We start from the raw sequence: 23,721 nt of genomic DNA, 5'->3' as shown, positions 1-23,721 counted from the left end.
GCACCCTGTGCACCCTGTGCACCCTGTGCACCCTGTGCACCCTGTGCACCCTGTGCACCCTGTGCACCCTGTGCACCCTGTGCACCCTGTGCACCCTGTGCACCCTGTGCACCCTGTGCACCCTGTGCACCCTGTGCACCCTGTGCACCCTGTGCAACCTGTGTACCCTGTGTACCCTGTGTACCCTGTGTACCCTGTGTACCCTGTGTACCCTGTGTACCCTGTGTACCCTGTGTACCCTGTGTACCCTGTGTACCCTGTGTACCCTGTGTACCCTGTGTACCCTGTGTACCCTGTGTACCCTGAGTACCCTGTGTACCCTGTGTACCCTGTGTACCCTGTGTACCCATGTGTACCCTGTGTACCCTGTGTACCCTGTGTACCCTGTGTACCCATGTGTACCCTGTGTACCCTGTGTACCCTGTGTACCCTGTGTACCCTGTGTACCCTGTGTACCCATGTGTACCCTGTCTACCCTGTCTACCCTGTCTACCCTGTCTACCCTGTCTACCCTGTCTACCCATGTGTACCCTGTGTACCCTGTGTACCCTGTGTACCCTGTGTACCCTGTGTACCCTGTGTACCCTGTGTACCCTGTGTACCCTGTGTACCCTGTGTACCCTGTGTACCCTGTGTACCCTGTGTACCCTGTGTACCCTGTGTACCCTGTGTACCCTGTGTACCCTGTGTACCCTGTGTACCCTGTGTACCCTGTGTACCCTGTGTACCCTGTGTACCCTGTGTACCCTGTGTACCCTGTGTACCCTGTGTACCCTGTGTACCCTGTGTACCCTGTGTACCCTGTGTACCCTGTGTACCCTGTGTACCCTGTGTACCCTGTGTACCCTGTGTACCCTGTGTACCCTGTGTACCCATATGTACCCTGTGTACCCTGTGTACCCTGTGTACCAATGTGTACCCTGTGTACCCTGTGATGGTAAGGCCGAGAAAAAGAAGAGAATAACTTCTACACCACCATCATTGAAGAGGCGGCGAACAGCAGATATTCTGGAGGATGAGGGATATAATTTGCAGCCCGGACCATGGACACTCGAAGAGAGCTGTCTTTTAGACTCCGTTGAGTCATTTATTTCGAACACGTGTGTTCTCCCAAGCTACAGAAATATATCAATATTGTATAATTTTGTGAGCAAGAGTCTGCTTGGAAAGAATATACAGTTGACTACAGTCACCTCTAAAACAGAGAGGCAAATTCAAGGAAAACTAGAATTTTTAAGAAAAAAACATTTCGTTCTAAAAAATCTTTACTATGGTATTTCAGTTCTTGATAACCAAGGAAATTCGGACTGATTGTTCTATTACCATATCAAATGGTACTATCTAAAAGACAAATATAGTAAACATCGAGCAGTCTTGACTTCCGCCATTATGTTTAGAAAAAACTATTGCTTTTGAAACTATTTTCAGTGTATTAAGAATCCAAATAATTTTAAAGGCTTATTGTGTGAAATTCAAGATATTCTTTTAAGGCAACAAAATCGCGCGAGGATGTGATGGGCAATGGGCAACACACCCCTTAATTGTCTGTGTAGTACTCAGTTGCCTAGTAAATCAAAATCGCCTTTCAGATCACTCAGTCTTTCAGTCAGGTCGAAGCTAGCACAAAGTTTTATCTGCTAACCAATAAACTTCGTTGATCATACATTGTGGCCTGTGTTTCCATCTGATTGAATATAAAGTGGACACTGTTTTGCAATACGCACAAACTATTAGCTAGCTGCCATAAATCACTCATAAAAGTTAGCGTTATATTAATCTGGTCTTTAATCAAGGGTAAACATAATTTTGAATTGCATTAATTCCACATTCCAACTTCGACATTTTGTTATGTCGTAACTCATTTCGGGATACAATGATTCGCAACTGTAATTAATTTGTAACAGAAAAAACGTAAATCATAAGTATATCGTTAAATTATTCTCTTAATTTCTTCCTTTGTACCCCTATATGAGCGTAATTAATTGAAGTGGAATGGTTGGGGAACCATTCGTCCAATTTCTGTTAGCTTTTTTGACGTAAGCGTGCACAACGTTCAATTTGAACTGACCGACCAATCATTCCGGGGGGACTCCCATATAAAAAGGACTGGGATGCTCGTTGTCTCGCTTAGGGCTGTAAATTTGAAGATAATGGTCTCACTTTGGGTGTTCTGGGAAAAAATTGAGTTAAATTTAGCTGTAAGGGTATCTTTTATGTTTGCACACGATGAAAAATATATTTAAAAATCACAGGAACCAATTGCTCCAGGCTTTATTTACTCGATTCATATCATTAAAGATTGAAATGGTCTCATTTAGGGGTCCAAAACGGTTGGGCCACGCATACATTTCCCTCCTTTAGGATTTTATTTCAAAATTCCAGACGAGCATCCCAGTCCATTTTATATGGGATTTCCCCCCGGGCTAATAAAATCATAATAAGTTATTCATAATTCATTTGTTCAAAACGTACAAAACGGGATTGTGTTCGGCCAGAGAGCTTCCATTCATTCCAACTGATGTTTGCCAGGTTTCCTGTATATATGGTATACAGGCTACACTTGGCTATACATGAATATACTTGGGTATACATGAATATACAGGGTGTAGAGGGTACACAAGGTAGACAGGGTATACGAGGTATACAAGGATATACATGATATACATGGGTACAAAGTGTACACACGGGTAAACAGGGTACACAGGGTACACAGGGTACACAGGGTACACCGGGTGCACAGGGTACACAGGGTACACTGGGTACACACGGGTACACAGGGTACACAGGGTACACAGGGTACACAGGGTACACACGGGTACACACGGGTACACAGGGTACACAGGGTACACAGGGTACACAGGGTACACAGGGTACACACGGGTACACAGGGTACACAGGGTACACACGGGTACACAGGGTACACAGGGTACACAGGGTACACAGGGTACACAGGGTACACACGGGTACACAGGGTACACAGGGTACACACGGGTACACAGGGTACACAGGGTACACAGGGTACACAGGGTACACACGGGTACACAGGGTACACAGGGTACACACGGGTACACAGGGTACACAGGGTAAACAGGGTACACAGGGTACACAGGGTACACAGGGTACACAAGGTACACAGGGTACACAGGGTACACAGGGTACACAGGGTACACAGGGTACACACGGGTACACAGGGTACACAGGGTACACACGGGTACTCAGGGTACACACGGGTACACAGGGTACACAGGGTACACAGGGTACACAGGGTACACAGGGTACACACGGGTACACACGGGTACACAGGGTACACAGGGTACACTGGGTACACACGGGTACACAGGGTACACAGGGTACACAGGGTACACACGGGTACACAGGGTACACACGGGTAAACAGGGTACACAGGGTACACAGGGTACATAGGGTACACAGGGTACGCAGGGTACACAGGGTACACAGGGTACACAGGGTACACACGGGTACACAGGGTACACAGGGTACACAGGGTACACACGGGTACACAGGGTACACAGGGTACACACGGGTACACAGGGTACACAGGGTAAACAGGGTACCCAGGGTACACAGGGTACACAGGGTACACACGGGTACACAGGGTACACAGGGTACACACGGGTACACAGGATACACAGGGTACACAGAATACACAGGGTACACAGGGTACACACGGGTACACAGGGTACACAGGGTACACAAGGTACACAGGGTACACAGGGTACACAGGGTACACAGGGTACACACGGGTACACAGGGTACACAGGGTACACACGGGTACACAGGGTACACAGGGTACACAGGGTACACACGGGTACACAGGGTACACAGGGTACACACGGGTACACAGGGTACACAGGGTACACACGGGTACACAGGGTACACAGGGTACACAGGGTACACACGGGTACACAGGGTACACAGGGTACACAGGGTACACAGGGTACACAGGGTACACAGGGTACACAGGGTACACACGGGTACACAGGGTACACAGGGTACACACGGGAACACAGGGTACACACGGGTACACAGGGTACACAGGGTACACAGGGTACACAGGGTACACACGGGTACACAGGGTACACAGGGTACACAGGGTACACACGGGTACACAGGGTACACAGGGTACACAGGGTACACAGGGTACACAGGGTACACAGGGAGAATGGGTAACAGGGAGTCTATATGGAGACTGGGTAACAGGGAGTCTATATGGAGACTGCCATGAATTACTTGCCGAATTTATGTTGTTTATCGGGAATGCAACCTAGCCTGCGTGCCACTCAGCCCAGCTAGGTAGCCAGGCAGCTAAGTCGCAAGAAAGTAGCAAGAAAGTCGCAGCTAAGTCGCAAGAAAGTAGCAAGAAAGTCGCACCTAAGTCGTAGGAAAGTAGCAAGTCGCAGATAAGTCGCAAGAAAGTAGCAAGAAAGTAGCAGCTACGTCGCAGCTAAGTCGCAAGAAAGTAGCAAGTCGTAGACAAGTCGCAAGAAAGTAGCAAGAAAGTCGCAGCTAAGTCGCAAGAAAGTAGCAAGAAAGTCGCAGCTAAGTCGCAAGAAAGTAGCAAGAGAGTCGCAGCTAAGTCGCAAGGAAGTAGCAAGAGAGTCGCAGCTAAGTCGCAAGAAAGTAGCAAGAAAGTCGCAGCTAAGTCGCAAGAAAGTAGCAAGAAAGTCGCAGCTAAGTCGCAAGAAAGTAGCAAGAAAGTCGCAGCTAAGTCGCAAGTGAAAAAAAAGAGAGGAAAGTGTATGTCCCTTTGAAGCCACCGTAGGTTGCCACCATATTTTGAAAATGTGCGATTTTTGGCTACATTTCCTCTTAATCCCAAGGCCCGCGAAGCAGATTTTCAATTGGGGGGGCTAATGCGAACGCTTTAGCGTGAGCAACCAGGTAGGGGAGCCGGGGTCATGCTCCCCCGGAAAAATTTGAAATTAAAGTCTTCTGAAATGGCTAGAAATGGATCTAAAACTGCCAAAAGTGCATCTGTTCACTTGAGACCAATATTTGTTTGCCCTGGAATAGAGGTTTCCCAAAAGAGAGTTTTCTCTGCATATTTTTTCTCTAGCTGTGTGCTTAACAGATTTCTTTCTCTCTTTGTACTTCTGTAAAGTTTTCCTGTAGAGGATCCGATGCATTGAGCTCTGTTGCTGACATTTTTACCCACCAAGGAAAGTGTGTTTATATTTAATCTTATTTGAGTTCCCAGTTCTCAACTGAAAGTAGGAGATCAAGGTGCAATATACAACAGAGAGGACAATGATATGCATGATAAATGATCATGAGATTCTTAAGGCAATGAAAAAGATGGTTTTCATGAAGATATCTTTTAGATAGTTTATATAAACAGATATACATGTATGTTTGCTTTTAGAATTGTGTTGATGCTTTTTATATGCTAAAGTTTGACAAAAAAGTGGCAGCTATAATGGGCCCATTTAGTTGTGTAAAGCTTTGTGTTAGCCACTGTGAAAGGTTATGTTTTGCGATCTGCAGTAAAAAATAAATATTTTAATCACACCACAAAAAGTTTGCACCAGCAGGGATTTTTTTCTAGATGTAAAATTAATACATAATGCACCCTTAACCCTTTATTTCCCAAGATTCCTTTAAACTAGTAATTCTCTCTACTTTCCTCTGCATAGATCCTGATGATGTCAGTTTGGAGAATTCAGTGTTGGATCAACTATTTATCCCCCAACTGATATTTTCCTTTATTCTCATCACTTCTTGATACTGTATTTATTTGATATTGTAAGGAGAAATTCTCTCCCAGTTACTCGTAAGAATTACATGTAAAGGGTTTAAATAACAACCATTTAATTTTGTACTTGAAAATAATTTTGTTTTTATAGAGAATAATTCTGTTCTGCTTGGCTTTGGCCAAAGATTAATCATATAAAAATAATAAATAGTTCTGCAATGATATCTCTGACTGGTAGTTAAAGTAATAATAATTCTCTAGGGGTGACAATGGTCCCAAGTTATACAAATCAGTGCAATCTGGTATGTGTTAAAATTCAATCATGATGCTCTTGGCATAGTAATGTAAAAATAAAAATAAAAAAATGCATGAAAATGAATCAAATGTTGTGATGTAATTGTCAGTAATACGTATCACCTAAAAAAAAATTGGTGAGCTGTTTTTGCCCTTGAAGTAATGGAATCTTTTTTCTTTTGAACAATGTTTTTCCACTAGTTTTGCATTTTGTGCTCTTTTGCATGGTGATGTCCTTCTCAAGGAGCATGCGTTTGGGTGGTGGTTTTGCTACATATTTAATGGTTTTGTTGCCAGTTGAGATGTTCTCTTTGTCATACATAGTTTCTGTTAAAGTTCTTTCCTTGGTGTGACATTTGGATGTATCCTCAACGTAAGATTTATTGCCACATTCCTTACGAGATGTTAAAGTATCATTGCTTATGGCAGCACTCATCAGGTCTCTTTTGTTAGCTGAACTTAGTCCTATCAGAATGTTGAAGGCAGGTTTGGCCCAGCTCATATCGCCACACACTTTTCTATAGCTTTCAAATGGTGTCTACAAGAAAAAGGAAAAAATTAATATAAGCTTTTCTAAGATGCACCTTGAGGAAACATAACATATAATTTGCTGGTGCATTAATTAAGATAACCCTCTTTGAACAAAATAATAAAATAAAAAGTGTCTTTACTTAGATTTCACCTTGATTAAATTCACTGGATGGTTTACCAGTATCTTACCTTTTCAGGTTTGTGTTTTGGTGGCTGATCCTTGTGTGGTATGACAGCTCCTTCTGAAGACTCCGAATCAGGTGTTCTAGCAAGAAAAAATTAATCATGTCACTTAAAACTTCTCTTAGGACAATAAAAATTTACTTAGAATTGTACCTCACAGGCAAAACTGGGGTTGCATACAACTTGCCAAGGTTTTCTTGATGCAGAAATTACTACCTACTGATTTATTCTGTTAAAGTGGAGAGACAAATTGTCTCTCCACTTGGTGCCAGGAAAATTTCTTGCTAGGAAGACGAGAGAGTGCCAACATCTGCACCAGTGCCAGCTGGTCTACTACTAAGCTAGCTTAGGGCTTACCATGCGATGTCTAAAAGTCCCAGAGTTTTTCAATACTGTTCCACCTTACCTGAACTGACTAAGTGTAGATCGTAATTTTGATCTTCCACGAGGTATTTCTGGTGTCATCAGAGCACACCTCAAGTCCCTTGTTTCATATTCTTGGAGACAACTTTTCTAGTCATGCTCATCTAATACAGCCTGAATCAGGAAATACACATTCATTCCTGCCATGGATGACTTTGCTTGGCCACCATCACATATTTTGCAGCTTAGTTGTTCCACCTTTTCTTTCAGAGATTCCACAGTTTTGGCAATACTTTCATTTGTAAAAACCTTTTCTTTGGATTTAATAATGCTTGCTTTGAGCATGTTCATGATTCTTAAGACAGCAGTTCTGAAAGATAAGCAGACACCTTATTTTCACAGGGTTTATCCAAACATGCCAATCACTTTGGACAATCTCACCACTCAGTCAACTGTATTTAATTTTTTCACTGCAGTACTGTGACAATCCTTTTAACTGGTTAGACTCCTTTGTGCATGCTTTTCTTTCGGAAGTACCCCATCCAATGAAAGGTGCTCAACAAAATAATAGGATTTTTCCCATGATTAGCTTGTAAAACAACCTTAATCTGACTGGGATGCATCCAAGATTTAGTCAAGGGGCCGGTTCGTTGATTGTCCAAGGGCATGCTCCCCCAGGAGATTTTGAAAATTAGGTCTTCGGAAACATGATTTCCAGCATTTTGAGGGACAATTTAGGGGGTTGGACTGAACCACCCAAAGCACCCCTGGGTCCGTCTCAGAATCTAGATGCAACAGTTTTCTAATTTTTATCACTGAGAGTTTGGTGGAAGAAAAAAATTGATCTTGGTTTTAAAACCTTTTTTTGCAGAAATGATCATGTTCTTAAATTAAAATAGTGAACAATATGTATCTACAGCTATCTTACTTTGCATCTGCTGTTTCTTCACAGACAGTTTGTAACTTTTGGAAAAAGGTCACAAACTCTCCAAAACCCTGTAAAAACAAATTGTTGAAAACCACAGATGAAGGAAGTTATTAAACATTAGCCATGAGTATGGGACAGAAAAGTTTACACCAACTGGGCTGCAAAGAACTCTTTGGCTTAGTAAAGATTCTCTCTTGTGGTAAAATGACCTGACACCTACTAACAGCTGAAATATATTTATAAAAATTCTATTTGGTAAACTAAAGGGAATAATAAATTTTGATATACTGATATATACCTTAGTTAATGGAAGAAGTGGGTTGTCATCAATTGGTGCATAACTCTTTCCACCCAATCGTATCCTCAGAATAAACGAGACAGCTGTCTGTTGGCATGGGAAGGAAAGAAAACTAGAGAAAACTGTGTAATATTATCCTCCAACTGCTAAGGATAATGATGAGAAAAAAAATTGTTTTTTCACCACTGGATCAGACTATATACATTTTAGAATACAGCTCAATCCTATCTCACAGTTGTTTATCAAGGAGCCAATCTATTGAGAAGCAAGGCAGGATCAGCCACAGATAGGAGGTATACATTGTCACAGCAACTTCTTGGAATGAGGAAATTGGTTTAGGAAGTATCTAAGAACTCCAGTAATATGGATTGAAAGATTACAGCTTTTGCTTTGTTACCTGTCCTCCATGATGACATAAACTGATGATGATGAATGCAATGATATACATGCATGCAAGAATATCAACATCATGATTTAAATGCTTGAAAAATAACTGAGCTGCCACCTCTTGTTTCACCCTCCAGACTCTTTCAACGCGCCAGAATTGCCTCTCAAACACCAAGGGATAATTTTCCAAATGAATTGAAAATTTTGACTCTTACAATTGCAACACTCTTAGTCTAATAGTGATTGATTCCACTCTTTGAAAACACTTTGCTAATGTATAGCCCACACCCTATTTAACTTATGTGTCTATTTAAAAGTGGCTTAGCCAGAAATATTTTACGCATGTGTGGTCTTCACAGCAACTTTTTTGATAACTGTCATTTGCTGATAGCAGTTCATAATTGCAGAATTTTCATGATAATATTCACTGTAAAAAAAATTGCAGGGGTTTCATCTAAGTTTTTAGCAAGGGGGCAACTGGTTTTCACAGGCAGGCAAAACTCTTTGGACTTAACTTCTTTATAAGATAAACTTTCCTCTATATGGTCAAATCAGGTGGGCAAAAACTTCCTTAAAACCAGTCAATTTGCTCAGTGCCCAGTCCTTAATGAAACACCTGAAATTGAGTGGTACCTGAAACATAGGCATCTTTTTTTCCCCCTGCAACTTTCCTCAATACTGTAAATTGTTTATGAGCCAAGTCCCTGCGAGGGATATGGATGGCCTGAGACAAAGCTAGTTCATCTCTCTAATTCACTAGAAGCCTGAGGTAACTCGATAAACTTTCAGCAATTGATCCTGTTTTCAAAACAACATGTACAAGATTAACAAATCAACAGATCACTTGTTAAGTCAAGACCATGCCTAACTTACCCTGCGAGCAGAGCCTTTTTAACCTGTCCTCGAATCGATTAAAAAGAAGAAAAGTAGAAAAGGCTCTGCTCACAGGGTATGCCTAACTTCACACTAGTTCATATTTTTTTTCATTTATTTATTATTATTTTGATTTATTTTGATTTATTACAGATTCCAACAATTAAGAGGTTCTTCTTCTGTAACAATACTAATCTAATCTAAGTATATATACATATATATGTAGTAACTAATTAAAAGTATAATAACAATAATAAAATTAATCAATGTAACTTATCGTGAGATATTAAAATATACAATACATATTATGTGGATTAAAGACCAATATTTAGCAAACAAATGTTTCTTAGCACTATGGCAAAAAACATTATGTTCTAAAACGTTTTTTGTTGCTATCGGGAGTCTATTGAACAACGTTGCCGATGTGTATAAGGCTGTCCCTCAGAGAAATCAGCACTGAGAAGATGGCTATTGAGCTCAGGACTGAACAATCCAGCTTTCAACCAAACTGTACTAACAATAGCTGAAGGTGGTTTGGGACTGTATGTACTAATTAAGTACAACATATATGTTCGTATGATGCACGATCTTCGCAGTAGATAGCGCTATTTAAGCAATAGCGAAAATCAGACCTGAAAAAAATCAGGCCTGTACGGGATTCGAACAACTGACCTCTGCGATACTAGTGCAGCGCTCTTACCAATTGAGCTAACAAGCCCACTGGGAGCAAGCCGTTAAGTTGATTCGTAATAAACCTGTGAAAGTGATAAATCAGATACAATGAAAATATATGAAGTTCATATATTTTGAACTGCGGTATTAGATATGTATGATTTTCGCTATTGCTTAAATAGCACTATCTACTGCGAGGATCGTGCATCATACGTATCTAATACCGCAGTTCTTAATATATGAACTTCATATATTTTCATTGTATCTAACATATATGTTCCTTTACTCCTGTTTTTCTTTTTTTAAAATACTAGATTACCCAGGGGGATGAAGATTTCCCTGATAACACCAGTTTCTTTGATCATTTAACACAAATCTCTGTTTTAATCATGGTTAAAAAACACAGAAGCATTTTACTAAGTTTTCTCAGAAAACTTTCCTCATTAGCAGACAATACACAGTGATTAACATAATTTTCACAGTGGCCAAAACTGAGACCATGGCATTCCAACAATTGGTAATTAATTATAGTGATTTCATTTTTTCATTGAATTATCCACATTTTATATGCTAGAGGTTAAATTATACTCACTTAGTAGTTCATAACTTATATTTTGCCAATGCTGAAAACGACCCCAAACTTACACACCCACTGGCCACTCCCACCCCTGCAGCTTCTGTGGACACCAATGCCACTCCATGATTGGGCAACATAGCCACAAGAGAAGCTGCAGAGCCTGACAGCGACTCTTTTAATCCCTCTTACCTCTTTTTCCCCACTTATTTCAACCTCAAAACCCCTCTACTAGACCATTCCCATTGATGCAAAGGACCAAACAAATATGAATTTTCTGAAGCCAGTGAAGGGATTCTCTGAATTTCAGAGCTAGTTTCTCGATGTTTAAAATTACCTGCGTGAACGATTCTTGTGAAAATGAATGAGATAGAGGAGGATTGGGGTTCCTGTGCTCTGGAGATTGTTTTAGTACCAGGTCATCAAGCACATCTACTGGCACATCTTGCTCCAGGAACGTATCAACTGTTTTCTCAGATAGTGAGTATTGACCATCTGTGTTCACAGAAGAATTAGAAAGATATGTGAAAAGGAGCAATGTAAAAAAAGTTGCAAGTTTAGACAATAGTTAATACTTGTGCTGTAAAGTTCGTGATATGATGAAACTCAGTTGATTTTAAGGGTGACCTACCTTCTCTCTCTGTGGAGCAGAGCACTGTTCTGTTTCCAACCATCAGCTGAAGAATTTGTTGCTGGAAGAAATGTTTCATGCAATGTTTGAATTAACAAATTAATGAATTAACCATTTCATTCTTGAAGTTTACAGTAACACTTTTAATTAGCTAAATTACATGACTGAAGGACAACTTTAGTCAGTGTCTATACTAACAAAAGTCACCACTACTAATCCTTTACACCTGCATATTCTCCATACTGTTCTCTATACATTTCCTAAGGTGCTTACAAGGAGAATTTTTTTAACAATAAAGATGGTGATCATTTCCTCTATTCTCATGACCTTAACGTGTGATTCAGGGTGATACTGTAAGGAGAAATTAGATGGTAATCACATGTAAGGGTCAAATTAAAGGGTTAGGGATTATTTCATACCTAAAGCATTTCATAAATATGTTTTCTACTATAATTAATGATTATCATTGTTCATTCGTTCATTCATTCATTTTAGTTTGCCATTACCAGTAAAAAAATTAACCGAATACAAAATTTATGATACATCAAAGATAAAATGAACTATTCTAACTAAATTAACTTCAAAATCAAAGGAACTGAAGAGCTAGGTAACAGCAAGGAAGCCAATTAGAAGCTGGGGGCTTACTAAGTATAGGCTTCCTTATTTAACTAGAGGATAAACCATACAAATCAAAGGTGCTGAATGAAAATTTAGATTAAGTTAAAAAGAAAAAGAAAGAAAAAAAAAAAAAAAAGAAAAGGTGTGTATATAGCTTAGCAAAGAATATATTTATAAACTAAAAATTCAAAGAAGAATTTTTTAAAGCCTTTGATAAACAAGCTGATGCTTTCAGAGTATTGAATTTCCCGACTTAGCGTGTTGAAAAACTTAAAACCTTGATGTTGACCTTATAATGTTTGTAACCTCTAGACAGCTCTTTAATTTCTCACCTCTAGCTGTGTCTTTGGCTTTCCAGTGACAAAAAACTGTTGCGAAATTTGAAGCATGTCTTTGACATTACTGTCCGTGATTAAACATGTTTTGACTCTGTGAAGGACATCACCAAAGTCCACAGCATTGCAATGTAACAAAAACGTGTTATAAGGAGTGCATAACCTAGAAATTGAATTTTTTTCTTCATCCATTGACAACTTATAATTCATGACTGCTTTGTGGGCTTCAAGTACATCATGTAATTTCACTGTAAACTCCCCCGCTTCCTTAAAGAAAAAAGATAGAGCCATTATCAATATTTCTGTCAACAAATCATCATCATATCGATCTTTTAAGACTGACCGGATGGTTACAAAAGCTTGGTGCCACTTACACTGACCGCCTCCCAGTTAGCTCAATGGATAGAGCGCTGGACAGTTGTGTGGGAGGTCGAGGGTTCAAGCCACGGCCGGACCAACACTCAAGGTCTTAAAATGATTGAGAAGAATTATGCTTCCCTTCTATAACATCAAGAAGTGGTTAGATATTCTAGTCTTCTCAGATAGGGACAAATAAAATTAATGGAGGTCCCATCTCCTGCAGGAGGGGTAGGAGACGCACGAGATTACTGTGTGATGGATGTCCTTCCCCGGGGTGGGATGGGTGGGTTGGGTTTAGGTGGATGAACCTAGTTGGGGACTATGTGTCCTATTGTTCTTCCACCTGTACAATGTACAAATCTTTTGAAACACAGAATTGTCTTTTATTTTATTTTATCAACTGAGTAAATCGTGTATGAACTCTTCTGAACAAAATCGAAGCCTAAATATCTTAAAAACTTTAACTCTCAAGATCTGAAGGTTAATTCTCCCCTCTTGCTGCTGCATATTTCCTTGTAAATTTTGTGCGTGAAGACCTAAACACCGCAAATATGAAGTGAGCTTAAGCTTACTGCAAATTGGTTAACACCAAACTTCGTTGATTTTATCTTGTAGCTGCTGGTATCTTAACTAATTCTACACAAATTCACAATTTACGACAATTTTTCTCCATCAAAACGCTTACAAAGTACAAACACAATAATTGGGCCAGCACGTGTTGCCCACGATCAAAAAAACTTTCCAAAGAAAGCCAGATCGCAGGTTACGTCAAGGGCACCAAAAATTCATACCATGAGGTTGCTCTAAGGAGCCTTTGATTCTTTCATGATACATATTATGGTAATTGTCTAGTACCTCCATCCAGAAGCCTACTTGTTATCATAAAGTAAATATGAAGGTGTAGTCTGATCGTCCGGGTGAGTGTAGTCCTGAGAAGGACTGTTGTCGGTGGCAGCGACTGACGTTTCGACAACCAGTGCGGAAGTCATCATCAGAGTCAAGTGAGTGATTGTTGTCAGTAGAATGTTCTTATTCCAGTTCGTGGAAATGATCGGTTGGTTTTGCCGTGATGTTATTGGCTGTAAGACTCAAGTGACGTAAGTCGTTCGTGATTGGTCTGTTTCGGTCTGTCGGTAAAGCTAGGTTGTTCTTTTTCGGTCGTTTGTGATGTTTATGTCGTGAATGAGTCGTTTGTATGGGGCGGGTAGTTGTTGACATCTGTTTAGGGGAGTCTGTTCTAAGTTAGTAAACCAGCTTTCCAGAGTCAGTCGTTGAAAATAGTCAGTGCTGTAGGTTAGGCATTGCGCAGAGTCCCAGTCAATGTTGTGGTTGGTAAGTCGATGGTGTTCAGCAATGTGATTGCTGACATCACCTTTCCTCGTCGCCCGTCTGTGTTCAGTCAGTCTTGTTGTGAGGTTTCTGCCAGTCTCACCGATGTAGGAGGCTTGGCAGTCGGAACAATTGATCTTATAAATCGTTCCCTGTCTGTTCCTCGGTTCGTCTTTGTCTTTAACGTTGGTTAGTAACTGACGTAGTGTGGTGATGGGTTTGTGGGCGACGCGGATATTGAAGGGTAGTAAGATGCGCGAGATGTTTTCAGACATACCTTTTATGTACGGTATGGTTGCTGTAGTCGTAGGGGTTGCGGTGTCGTTTGTTTCGGTAGTGGTAGTGGGTCGGTGAGTGTTTCGTCGGATGAAGTCGTTGCTGTAGTTGTTCTTCGTAAAAACACGGTGAAGGTATTTGTTCTCGTCGGATAAGCTGTCTGTCGAGTCACATACTAGTTGTGCGCGTCGTGTTAGAGTTCTGATAGTTGTGGCTTTGTGTGATGTAGGGTTGTAGGATGACTTGTCTAGTAATCTGTCGGTGTGTGTCGGTTTCCTGTAAACTGTCGTTCGTAATGAGTTGTCGTTGTGGCTTACCAGGCAGTCTAGAAAAGGAAGTTTGCCATTTTCTTCGACTTCTCTGGTAAACTGTATGTCAGTGTTTTGTTCGTTAAGGTGGTTGTGGAATGCGTCAATTTCGTCGTGTCGAACGGCGGTGAATGTGTCGTCAACGTAACGTAACCAAAGCGGTATCGTTTGTCGGCAAGTCGAAAGGGCGCGTTCCTCGATGTTCTGCATCACAATTTCTGCTATAACAACAGAAACTGGAGACCCCATGGCAGTGCCGTGTAACTGTTTGTAGTGTTTACCGTTGTACTGAAAGTAAGTAGACGTTAGGCAAATGTTTAACAAGTCCATGATGTCGTCTGTCCGTAGCGGTAGTGGTTCGGTAGATTTTCGGATTGCAGTCTCAGTGCATTGTAATGCTAATTGAAGTGGAATACTTGTGAACAGTGATTTCACATCAAATGACACTAGTTTGTAGTCGTCAGGTATCTGAACAGTCTTGGTAGTGTTAATGAAGTCTTCAGTGGATTGTAGTTTATGTCTGGATTTGTCGGTTAGCGGTTGTAGTATTGTCGTCAGGTACTTGGATAGTTGGTATGTGGGAGAGCCACAGAAAGAAACAATAGGTCGCATCAGGAAACCAGGTTTGTGTAGTTTCGGCAAACCGTAGAGTTTCGGTGGCTGTGGTACCGAGCACCTCAGTCGATAGTACCGTTGGTTGTCAAAGGCGTTCGTTTTCTTGAGTGTCAGTAGTTTACTGTTGAGTTTGCGTTGAAGGGCAGGAGTTGGGTCACGTTTGAGTTCTTCGTAGCTTCGTTTGTCGTTAACTAGTGCGTCCATTTTGTCGTGATAGTCATATCACGTAAAGTAAATATGATGGAGAAATGTAAGACTGAGTTTCATGCTCATTTGAATTAATTCAAAGTCAATTGCAATTGTTCAAACATTAACCATTCCATTTCCAATATCTAGTTTTAGTAATTCTCTTTACTGCCCGCCATACAGTTCTTATTATGTTACTACTGATAATTTAGTTGTGGATCAACTAACATTCCCCTGCTTTTCTGCTTGATAGTATTGATATTGTAGGGAAAAATTCTGTCTTAGTTGGTTACTCACCATGGGTATTAAAGATGGAGTGGATTATCAACATTGACATTGAATGTACCTGGTTTCACTTGTTCTGTATGACAAGTCCCAAACAAATCAACAAACAATGGATCCTGAAAAAATCAGATGAATACAAAATTTTTTTAGGAAGATTACAGTTTAAACTAACAGAAAATATTACCAGTTTAATACTAACACTGACCTGGTTTTGCACAAGACAAGTTAGTCTCCTGTAGTAATTGGATTTGTTGGAGAAAAGCGTACAATTATGCCCTGGGAACCCTTGCCAGGTAACAGACCACAAGTTGATTCCAGCTTGAAGACACTTTGACTACAATCAATCATGAGCTAACAAAAGCAAAATTTATTACATAAGAACAAACAATTAAGTGTTTAAGCTAAAGGTTTATCTGTTGATATCAAGTTATTATCTAAAACAATTTCTTTTCCATAACACTGCCATTATGAAGAATATGACACCAATCGGAAAACGAGACCTGTAGTTTATCTGTAAATTATAATTATAAGTAGCCCTATAGCGATCTCCCTCCAATGGACTTAGCCAGAGGTGAAAAACAGGTCGGAGGGAAAAACCATCTAACAAAAGACATGAGCTGATTTTTTTTGCATTCTGAAGGTGGAAGCATCTGTTAAACTTTGTCAACATGGGAATTTCTTAAGATAAGTGACCTTTATCCATAGCAATTATGCTTACATAATAAGCACCAGATAGATTACCAGATTTTCAAAAGATTTCAAAGGCAACAGGGACTCAGTGAATATTTTTTTGGTTATTTTTGCTCATAATTAACTAATTATCAAATTGGACTTGATCTTTTTTCTCTAGTACTAGTCTTATGGTGATGTCATTCCCTTATCATGGAACTTGTTAATCTCCCAGATATCATAGAAAACACTAAGTTAAACATGATTTAGTGCTCAAAGGAGCTGACCTTGCACCAAGGGAAAATGAAGTAATGTTCCTGAAGGAGATAACCAATTTCTTTTGGAAGTAACTGAACAATTACACCAAAACAATTATTTACCTTTCATGAATAATTGTTAAATAAAGAGAGTAAATCCAGAAGTGTTTGACCTGAAAAGCTGCAGGAACATCTGAATTGTTAACAACCTTGAAACTTTTAGCTGAAAACTTGCTAGATTCTACAACTCCCATATCAAGATAGTCAGAGTCAAGACCAACTTCAGGCCCTAAAGAACAGATTGAAATTAAGAAAAACTTGAACATTTTTCAACAGGAACTTCCTTGATTAGAGAGTAAGTGTGGTTCACAATGTCCATGATTGATGTGAGATTACTGTTGACTGAAGAAAGAGTGGAGGGGTACTCAGGTCTATGACACTGGGCTCTCAGAACCTCAACCCCATTATAAACAATTCTGTGGCCAATTAGAGACTCCATTACTTTTAGGCAAATGTAATTTTTGCCATCTCAACTTTTAACTATGCATGGACTACCTTATAAAGCCTTTCAAGTCACCCTAAAATAAATTAAACACATCCTTATGATAAACATCAAATGATGACATTTCTCTGAATATATAATTTATTTAATCATTTTATACTAGTCTTTTGAGTTTATGAGCTGTTAGAGCCTATGAAAGCACAAACATATCACTACCTTTACCTATTCCAGTGCATTTTATAATTGAACAATTGGTAGCTCCAAGAGCTATAACTTCCAGATAATCCACTGAGTATAAACCAGGATTCTGTGGAGTAAATGATACCTGAAATAAAAGAATACGAACAAAATACATTTTAAATAAAGATCACATACCAGTGAGCAGTTGTCAAAGGAATTAATAAACACAAGTGCAGATACAAGAAGAATATACAGAGAAACATTCAGTTCACAAATATTGCAAACAGAGAACAATGCAATCGAGTCCCTTCAGTTGGTAATACATAGATTCACATGCAACAAATAATTACCTTAAAAAATGAATGGTTGCATTATAATTAAATTAACTTGTGATAGGAAAATGACAATCCTTACTGTTGCTGGGCATCTGCCTGCAATCCTTTGACAGTGAGTTTTGTCTTAATCACCTATTTTTCTTCTTTACGAGAGTTAAAGCTGATGGTGTGAGCCTATAATGTAAGATAATAAGGAATTATTTACAACACAGGGCTTATGACAGTGTAACAATTAATTCTATCAAATATGTAAAACCTGATTGAAGATATAATTTATGAGAATAACTGACGTGTATATAAGACCAGTATACCATCAAAAATGTTTTGTTTTACTAGAGACCCTGTAACAATTTACAGGGGATCCTAAAAGACAATTAACAATTTAGAAAAAAATTTGCAGTACACTTAAAATGCCCACCCGAGTTTCATTGGGTAGAATGATTCCTTTAGAGGGATCAATGCTAAGACTTTTTAAGTGAGGTCCAGGGTTTTCCATGGAAACCTGATGGGTAAAATAAGGTTTGTTGACATTACAATTACATTATATTACAGTACTGCATCAATCAATTCAAAGCTTCAGCATCTCTGCCCCTTTCCCCCCCCAACCCCTGACATTTGAACTTTTGATAACTGGTTTCTTCAAATTCCTGAGAAGGGAAAAAAAAAGGGTTCAAATGTGCCCATTTTTTTCTCAAGAAAAAAACAGTGACCATGGCTTTCTACACATTGGCCAAGCTATAAAACCTAGTGAAGTATTTACCTTAAATACATTGATATTTAAGGATATAACACTTGTATTCTGCTGGAGAGACTGGACACATCTCTACAAATTTCCCACCCACCCCAGTCATGCAAGGTTCAACCCGCTACCGCTTCCGCTTCCATTCAGATGATGGTTATTCTGTAGGGAGGGAGGGGACATTGAAGTTTTGAATTGATCGTCACATATCAGTAATCATTAATATTCTTATGGATAAGGATGTATAAGGATAATTTATTTTATGTCAGGTACACAGGGAGTGGTTGCCGGTTGCCCAGATCTCCTGAGCCAGGGGTTCATGATAAAAGGGACATTACTAGATTCCTCATTCTAGGAAAAATGATAAATTTTAATTGATGGGGAAAGGGAAGGTGGCCTTAGTTTGACACTTAGGAAGGTTGAGAACATTGAACACACCTCAGTGCAATCCTGGAAGCGTTCTTGACCTCAAACAGCCTTGTTGATGCTGTACCTAAACAGGTTGGTTTGAAATGAACAGTTCCCTGTAAAACCCCAAAAATTTACAATCAGATATAACAAATCACCTGGTTTTCCACTTAACATGAACTTTTTACTCTTATTAAAACAACAGAGATACTTAAATTAAGATTGATTTCAAAGCAGTAACTAATGGATTGGTAAATCTTAGTCAAAATATAACAAGGAGCTGTTCATAATTGATAACCATGCCATTATGGATTCAAATCAAAGAGTAATGGTTCAATCGAAAATGTCCTAAGATTACAACCTGATTATTGAGTTTTAGAGATGGAATCTCTGCTGATCCAACAAGGCTTATTTCCCAAACAAAGTTGTAAAGTACTCAGTACAAAGTTTCATATATCACATGTTACAAAATAAATGTCACCTGCTAGACAAAAATTGCATTTGATTGTATGTATTGCTGTGTCATAAGCCATGTATTTTTGCTTGCAAAAGCCTGCAAATTCAAAATAAGCTGTGTTGTATGATTGCCACACACTAAACTACTGACTAACCTCACTTGCTCTAAAGCCACACCAGGAATTATTGGCCCGCTGTTATTTTTGTACACACTTTGCTGGGCTCGGCTGTACTGTCACAACCTCAGGTGAATCTTTCCCAGTACAGCCCTTATGCTTGATTGGTAAGAAGTTATTATTTAATTTAATTTTTGCTAAGGTTCCCACTTCCATTGGTTTCTTACAGACTGCTATAACTTATTTCTCCTCTAGTTTCAACCATACTTGTTCCAGACCCAAGGTAGAAAAATAAAGATAAAATCTTGCAATTTGTTTTGTAACTACCTTAACAGATTGTCATCAAATGCAAAATGGATCGGATTCTGCCCATTGCTGGTCAACAGCAGTGTTCTGTAGGACATGCCATCCACAGTAGTGGCTGGAAAGACCTAAACATTCCAAAAAAGGAACAAGTTACTAATCATATGCTTTGTCAACTAACAGAATACAATCATACTGGCACCACCTAGTAATACATTATGGTGGACTAAAACTGTTTCTATCCATTAGTTTAGGAACAGCATTATTCTAACAAGGGTAGTGTAGTGAAGCATTTGTCCCATTTACACAAGCAAAATGTTTTCTTAAAATTAGGTTGACCTGAATAATCAGTTTGAGAATCTTCAATGGGGAAAACATATCAAACCATGCTTGAAAAAACAGCTTTAACGTGTGTTTTAGCTTTGGTGTGAATGGCTAAATTATCACTTACCAGCTGTTGTACATCCCATTGACTTCTGGGGATAAATGATTCAGTCCGCATTGCAAATGTGAGTCCTAAAAATAAAATCCAATCAATTTTTTTCGGTGAAACAAGGAACTTGGATTCATTGATGTTTCATCAATGAAAATTCTAGATGTAACATCAAAACACTTAAGCTAATAACAGAATATGGAAACAAAAACAGAACTAAAGCCCTGTATTGTTGAATCTATAACCATAAACAGAGTTCAGTTCAAATTACTTATTAAAGTTAATTTCAGCACAAACCTGTAGCACTGAGCGAAAGACACCAGGGAGGACACTTCAACCAGTCGATAATCTCTCATACTCTGTTCCAAAATACAAATAATATTATAATAACTATTGGTGTGACTCAATATCAAGGGCATACTTCACCTGATAGGCAGAGAATTAAACGTCAAAAAACATCTTAATGACACTATCAGAACTCTCAAGTTAATTGCCTGACAAAGAATAAGATTTTTTACCACAATTCCTAGCCTCTGATTGTGACACCATGGGTGTCCCCTTCTCAACAGAAGCGGAGGGAGGGGGGTGTGTATTTAAGGGAATAATCCCCTGGAAAATTGCAATAAAAAGTAATAGCAAGGACATGCATTTCTTCATTTTGAGTGATAACTTCCATTGCTGAAGTGTGAAGTGTTTGAAGCAAGTACAAAGGAAACAAGGAGTAAATTCTATTTATCAAATGAAAATCAGTTATATGGGTACTGAACTAGTACTGCAGTTTGCTATCTCAAAATCAACAATTTGAATCAGAAACCTTGATTTCATGACAAATAAATAAATGGTTGTTATGAGCTTGGAAAAAATTGAGGCTTCTTAACTGGTACACCAGCACAGGAAATAAATCCCTCACCTTATAAAATGTATAACACTCCAGGTCAGCACTAAAAACCTGATTAGCAGCATTCTATTAACAAAAAAATTAGAATTACAAATTGAACTGTAAACAGAATCAGACAGTAAAGGCAAAAATGAACCAAGTCCAAGTGAATGAAAGAAGCATAGACAGTGTTTACTGACAGTATCAAATAACTTACTGGTCTAAATGTCACTCGGAATGATGCAGTCTTTAGAGGGAGGATGTCTGCTTCATCTGGGGAAACAGAAAATATTCCTTGTTGTGTCTATCAGACAAAAAGGAGCAAAATATAACACAAGAAGAAATCACAATGTAACATTTATTTACAATTTAAATTATAGGTCTCAAACTAGAGATGGGCAAACAACAATTGTTAATGACCTAAAAAGTACAAGTTTTCACCTTTCATCCACATGCACGTGATTTTTCCCTTTGTATGATTTGTGATGTTTACTGTCTGTATAAATTAAACACAGAAAACAGAATAAACAATTGAGCTCTGATTCACAGTGAACTAAACCAAAGGAATTAAACCCTTTTTTGAAACCATTTACCTTCTGCTCCACAGCCTTAGGATCCAGCATCTGCCCAAAGTCTGCCTGGAGAACATCTAAACTGACACGAGGGACAATGGTGGTCTGCAAATCATGAATTCAAAATAGTGATCACATTAGAATCAAACTTCATGCATTAAATTTAAATGAAGGAAGAATAGGGACCTTAACAAACAAACTAGTAACTTACAGTTTCTCCAACTGAGGCATGACAAAGAACTCTTCCATTGGTGACAGTTCATGAGCTGATGGCAGCAATTCTCCAGAAGAAGTACTCTGCTCAAAGAGAGGAATCAACACAACTTATGTTGTTAATTATTCCTTACTTTCTGAAGATAAAACTCAAAATTAAAGGGATGATATAACTGGTAACAAGTAACACTCTACTAATCCCATGCTGCTGCATCTTTTCTCTTAACTGGAATTTCATTCTCAACCACAGTTTGTGTACATAATCAACGTTTTAAGATTTTATTTACAAAGCAATAAAATATTATGTTTTAACTCTTTAACCCCTTAGATAGAGTAACTGGTTTCTAATTTAAATAAGATATAGAAGGCATAAGAATAAAGGAAATAATCACCAAATTAAGAAGGTCCTGATCGTCAATACTGTAAATAAAGTACAGAAGAATGCAGAGAATACCAAAATCAATTTTGGGGTGCAAAGGGTTAAATGTCGTTAACCTACAACTATCAGAGTACAAACCTCCAGTGCTATGCTATTAAAGCTCCTTTGTCATCAAGTTGAAGTTTGTTTGTTCTCACATCTTCATTAAGTTGCTATAATAAATTCAAGAACATATTGAGTAGTAAGGTTATTTGATATGTTAGATGTACAATCATATAGACTTTGTTGTGGGCTGCTCTAGAGCAGAAGCATTGTGAAATAACTTTAATTCGTATAATTATTCATCATTTTAATCGAACGTAATCTACAGATCTCTTTTAGTGGGAACACCACCACTTACCTCAGATTTTTGAGAATCCACATCTAACATGAGTGTGATACCTGTCCAGATGTTTCTTCTGCAAAACAGCTGGTAAACAGATAAATTTACGGTTCATCATTTTAACCTCATGGTATGACATAAGTCATGCTATGGGTTTAGGGTTTGGAGGCAAATTTCAATTACAAATCACTCACTCACTCACTTTGTTATACATTAATTAATGCATTAAACCTGGATTAAACACTTTTTCTTCCCCTCTCCAATAAGTTTACCTGTTCAAAGTCATGGTGTATGTATATTTGGGGGGTGGTACAAAGGCAAGAGTATGCCGAACTACTTGGACAAATTCAAAATGGCATCCTGTCCCTTGAAGGGTGATGGTTTTTTTTATTCCAAACTTGATCAAAACATACCTTTGTGGAGCCAAAAATGGAAAGGAAATATGCTACAGAATACCCGACTGCAGAGAAATGGGTGTCTGAGTCTTAAAAGTGACAATAACATGAACAATTCATGCGAGAAGACCTAAACACTTCTACACACTTAATTTACAAGATTTAAATTACCTGAGTAAGTAAACTTTTCTGCATCATTCAGCTTACACTTCACTGTTAGAATAATCTAAAAGTAGGCTGCCATAAGTCTACAACATGAGCATCAAAGACAGAACGAATGATTCAACAATCCGTATGCACTCTGCCACTGGCTGGGCTCTTGTGCGTAGCATCTTGTGTTGTCAGTAAAAAAATATTCTTGACACAAACTCTAGTTACACCTACCTAATTTTATAAAGTTATTCTTAAGGAAAATGTTCCTGAAAATGAAAAAGATTGTAGTACTATGAAATGCAAGTATCTATAGCATAGTATCTAGAGCATTGTATTGCGCCGTTTGGCTGCATAAAATTTGGCTCCTCAGTTTTGGCTCCTCAGTTTTTTCTATACCAGTAAAAGAGCCAGTGTGGGCAGATTTTTTCTTCAAGTGCCTTGGTCTGATCTTCTCTCACCTGATCTGTCATGTGAACTTAAGCTTAGAACTCTCACTGACATTATTAACCTTGGGCTGAACACGATCATGCCTGGGCGTTCTACAAAGGTGTATGAAACTGACCGGCCTTGGTTTTCTGTACATCTCAAACATC

General features: G+C 38.9%; 2 protein-coding genes across 5 annotated transcripts; both read right to left on the bottom strand.

Moving 5' to 3' along the window:
• Window positions 1-6,727: 6,727 nt before the first annotated feature.
• Window positions 6,728-15,762, bottom strand: LOC148743623 (PCNA-interacting partner-like). 4 transcript variants are annotated; one of them, XM_088728520.1, is made up of 9 exons: window positions 13,616-13,770; window positions 12,564-12,667; window positions 12,398-12,494; window positions 11,448-11,508; window positions 11,154-11,311; window positions 8,311-8,397; window positions 8,013-8,080; window positions 7,128-7,454; window positions 6,728-6,803 (listed from the first exon to the last, which is right to left on the bottom strand). In XM_088728520.1, exons 1-8 carry the CDS (start codon window positions 13,619-13,621, stop codon window positions 7,235-7,237), a joined length of 801 nt encoding a protein of 266 aa, XP_088584646.1. In that variant the 5' UTR covers window positions 13,622-13,770; the 3' UTR covers window positions 6,728-6,803; window positions 7,128-7,234. The 4 variants fall into 4 exon arrangements, with proteins under 4 accessions (XP_088584646.1, XP_088584643.1, XP_088584632.1 ...); XM_088728517.1 differs by having other exon boundaries at window positions 12,398-12,667; XM_088728506.1 differs by lacking the exons at window positions 6,728-6,803; window positions 7,128-7,454; window positions 8,013-8,080; ... (2 more) ...; window positions 11,448-11,508; window positions 12,398-12,494 and adding an exon at window positions 12,775-12,868 and having other exon boundaries at window positions 12,527-12,667; window positions 13,616-15,762.
• Window positions 15,763-19,440: 3,678 nt separating this feature from the next.
• Window positions 19,441-23,100, bottom strand: LOC148743622 (cilia- and flagella-associated protein 65-like). The gene is made up of 11 exons (XM_088728602.1): window positions 22,599-23,100; window positions 22,337-22,410; window positions 21,818-21,903; window positions 21,628-21,711; window positions 21,476-21,530; window positions 21,252-21,307; window positions 21,068-21,121; window positions 20,455-20,516; window positions 20,176-20,240; window positions 19,749-19,852; window positions 19,441-19,580 (listed from the first exon to the last, which is right to left on the bottom strand). The coding sequence occupies exons 4-9, from the start codon at window positions 21,655-21,657 to the stop codon at window positions 20,216-20,218; spliced, it is 282 nt and encodes a 93-aa protein (XP_088584728.1). The 5' UTR covers window positions 21,658-21,711; window positions 21,818-21,903; window positions 22,337-22,410; window positions 22,599-23,100; the 3' UTR covers window positions 19,441-19,580; window positions 19,749-19,852; window positions 20,176-20,215.
• Window positions 23,101-23,721: the final 621 nt, after the last annotated feature.

The sequence above is a fragment of the Stylophora pistillata genome, chromosome 1 (genome assembly GCF_964205215.1).
Source record: "Stylophora pistillata chromosome 1, jaStyPist1.2, whole genome shotgun sequence".
Taxonomy (NCBI): Eukaryota; Metazoa; Cnidaria; class Anthozoa; order Scleractinia; family Pocilloporidae; genus Stylophora; species Stylophora pistillata.
Note: the sequence above shows the minus strand (reverse complement) of the source record. Positions and strands in the feature narration are given on the sequence as shown.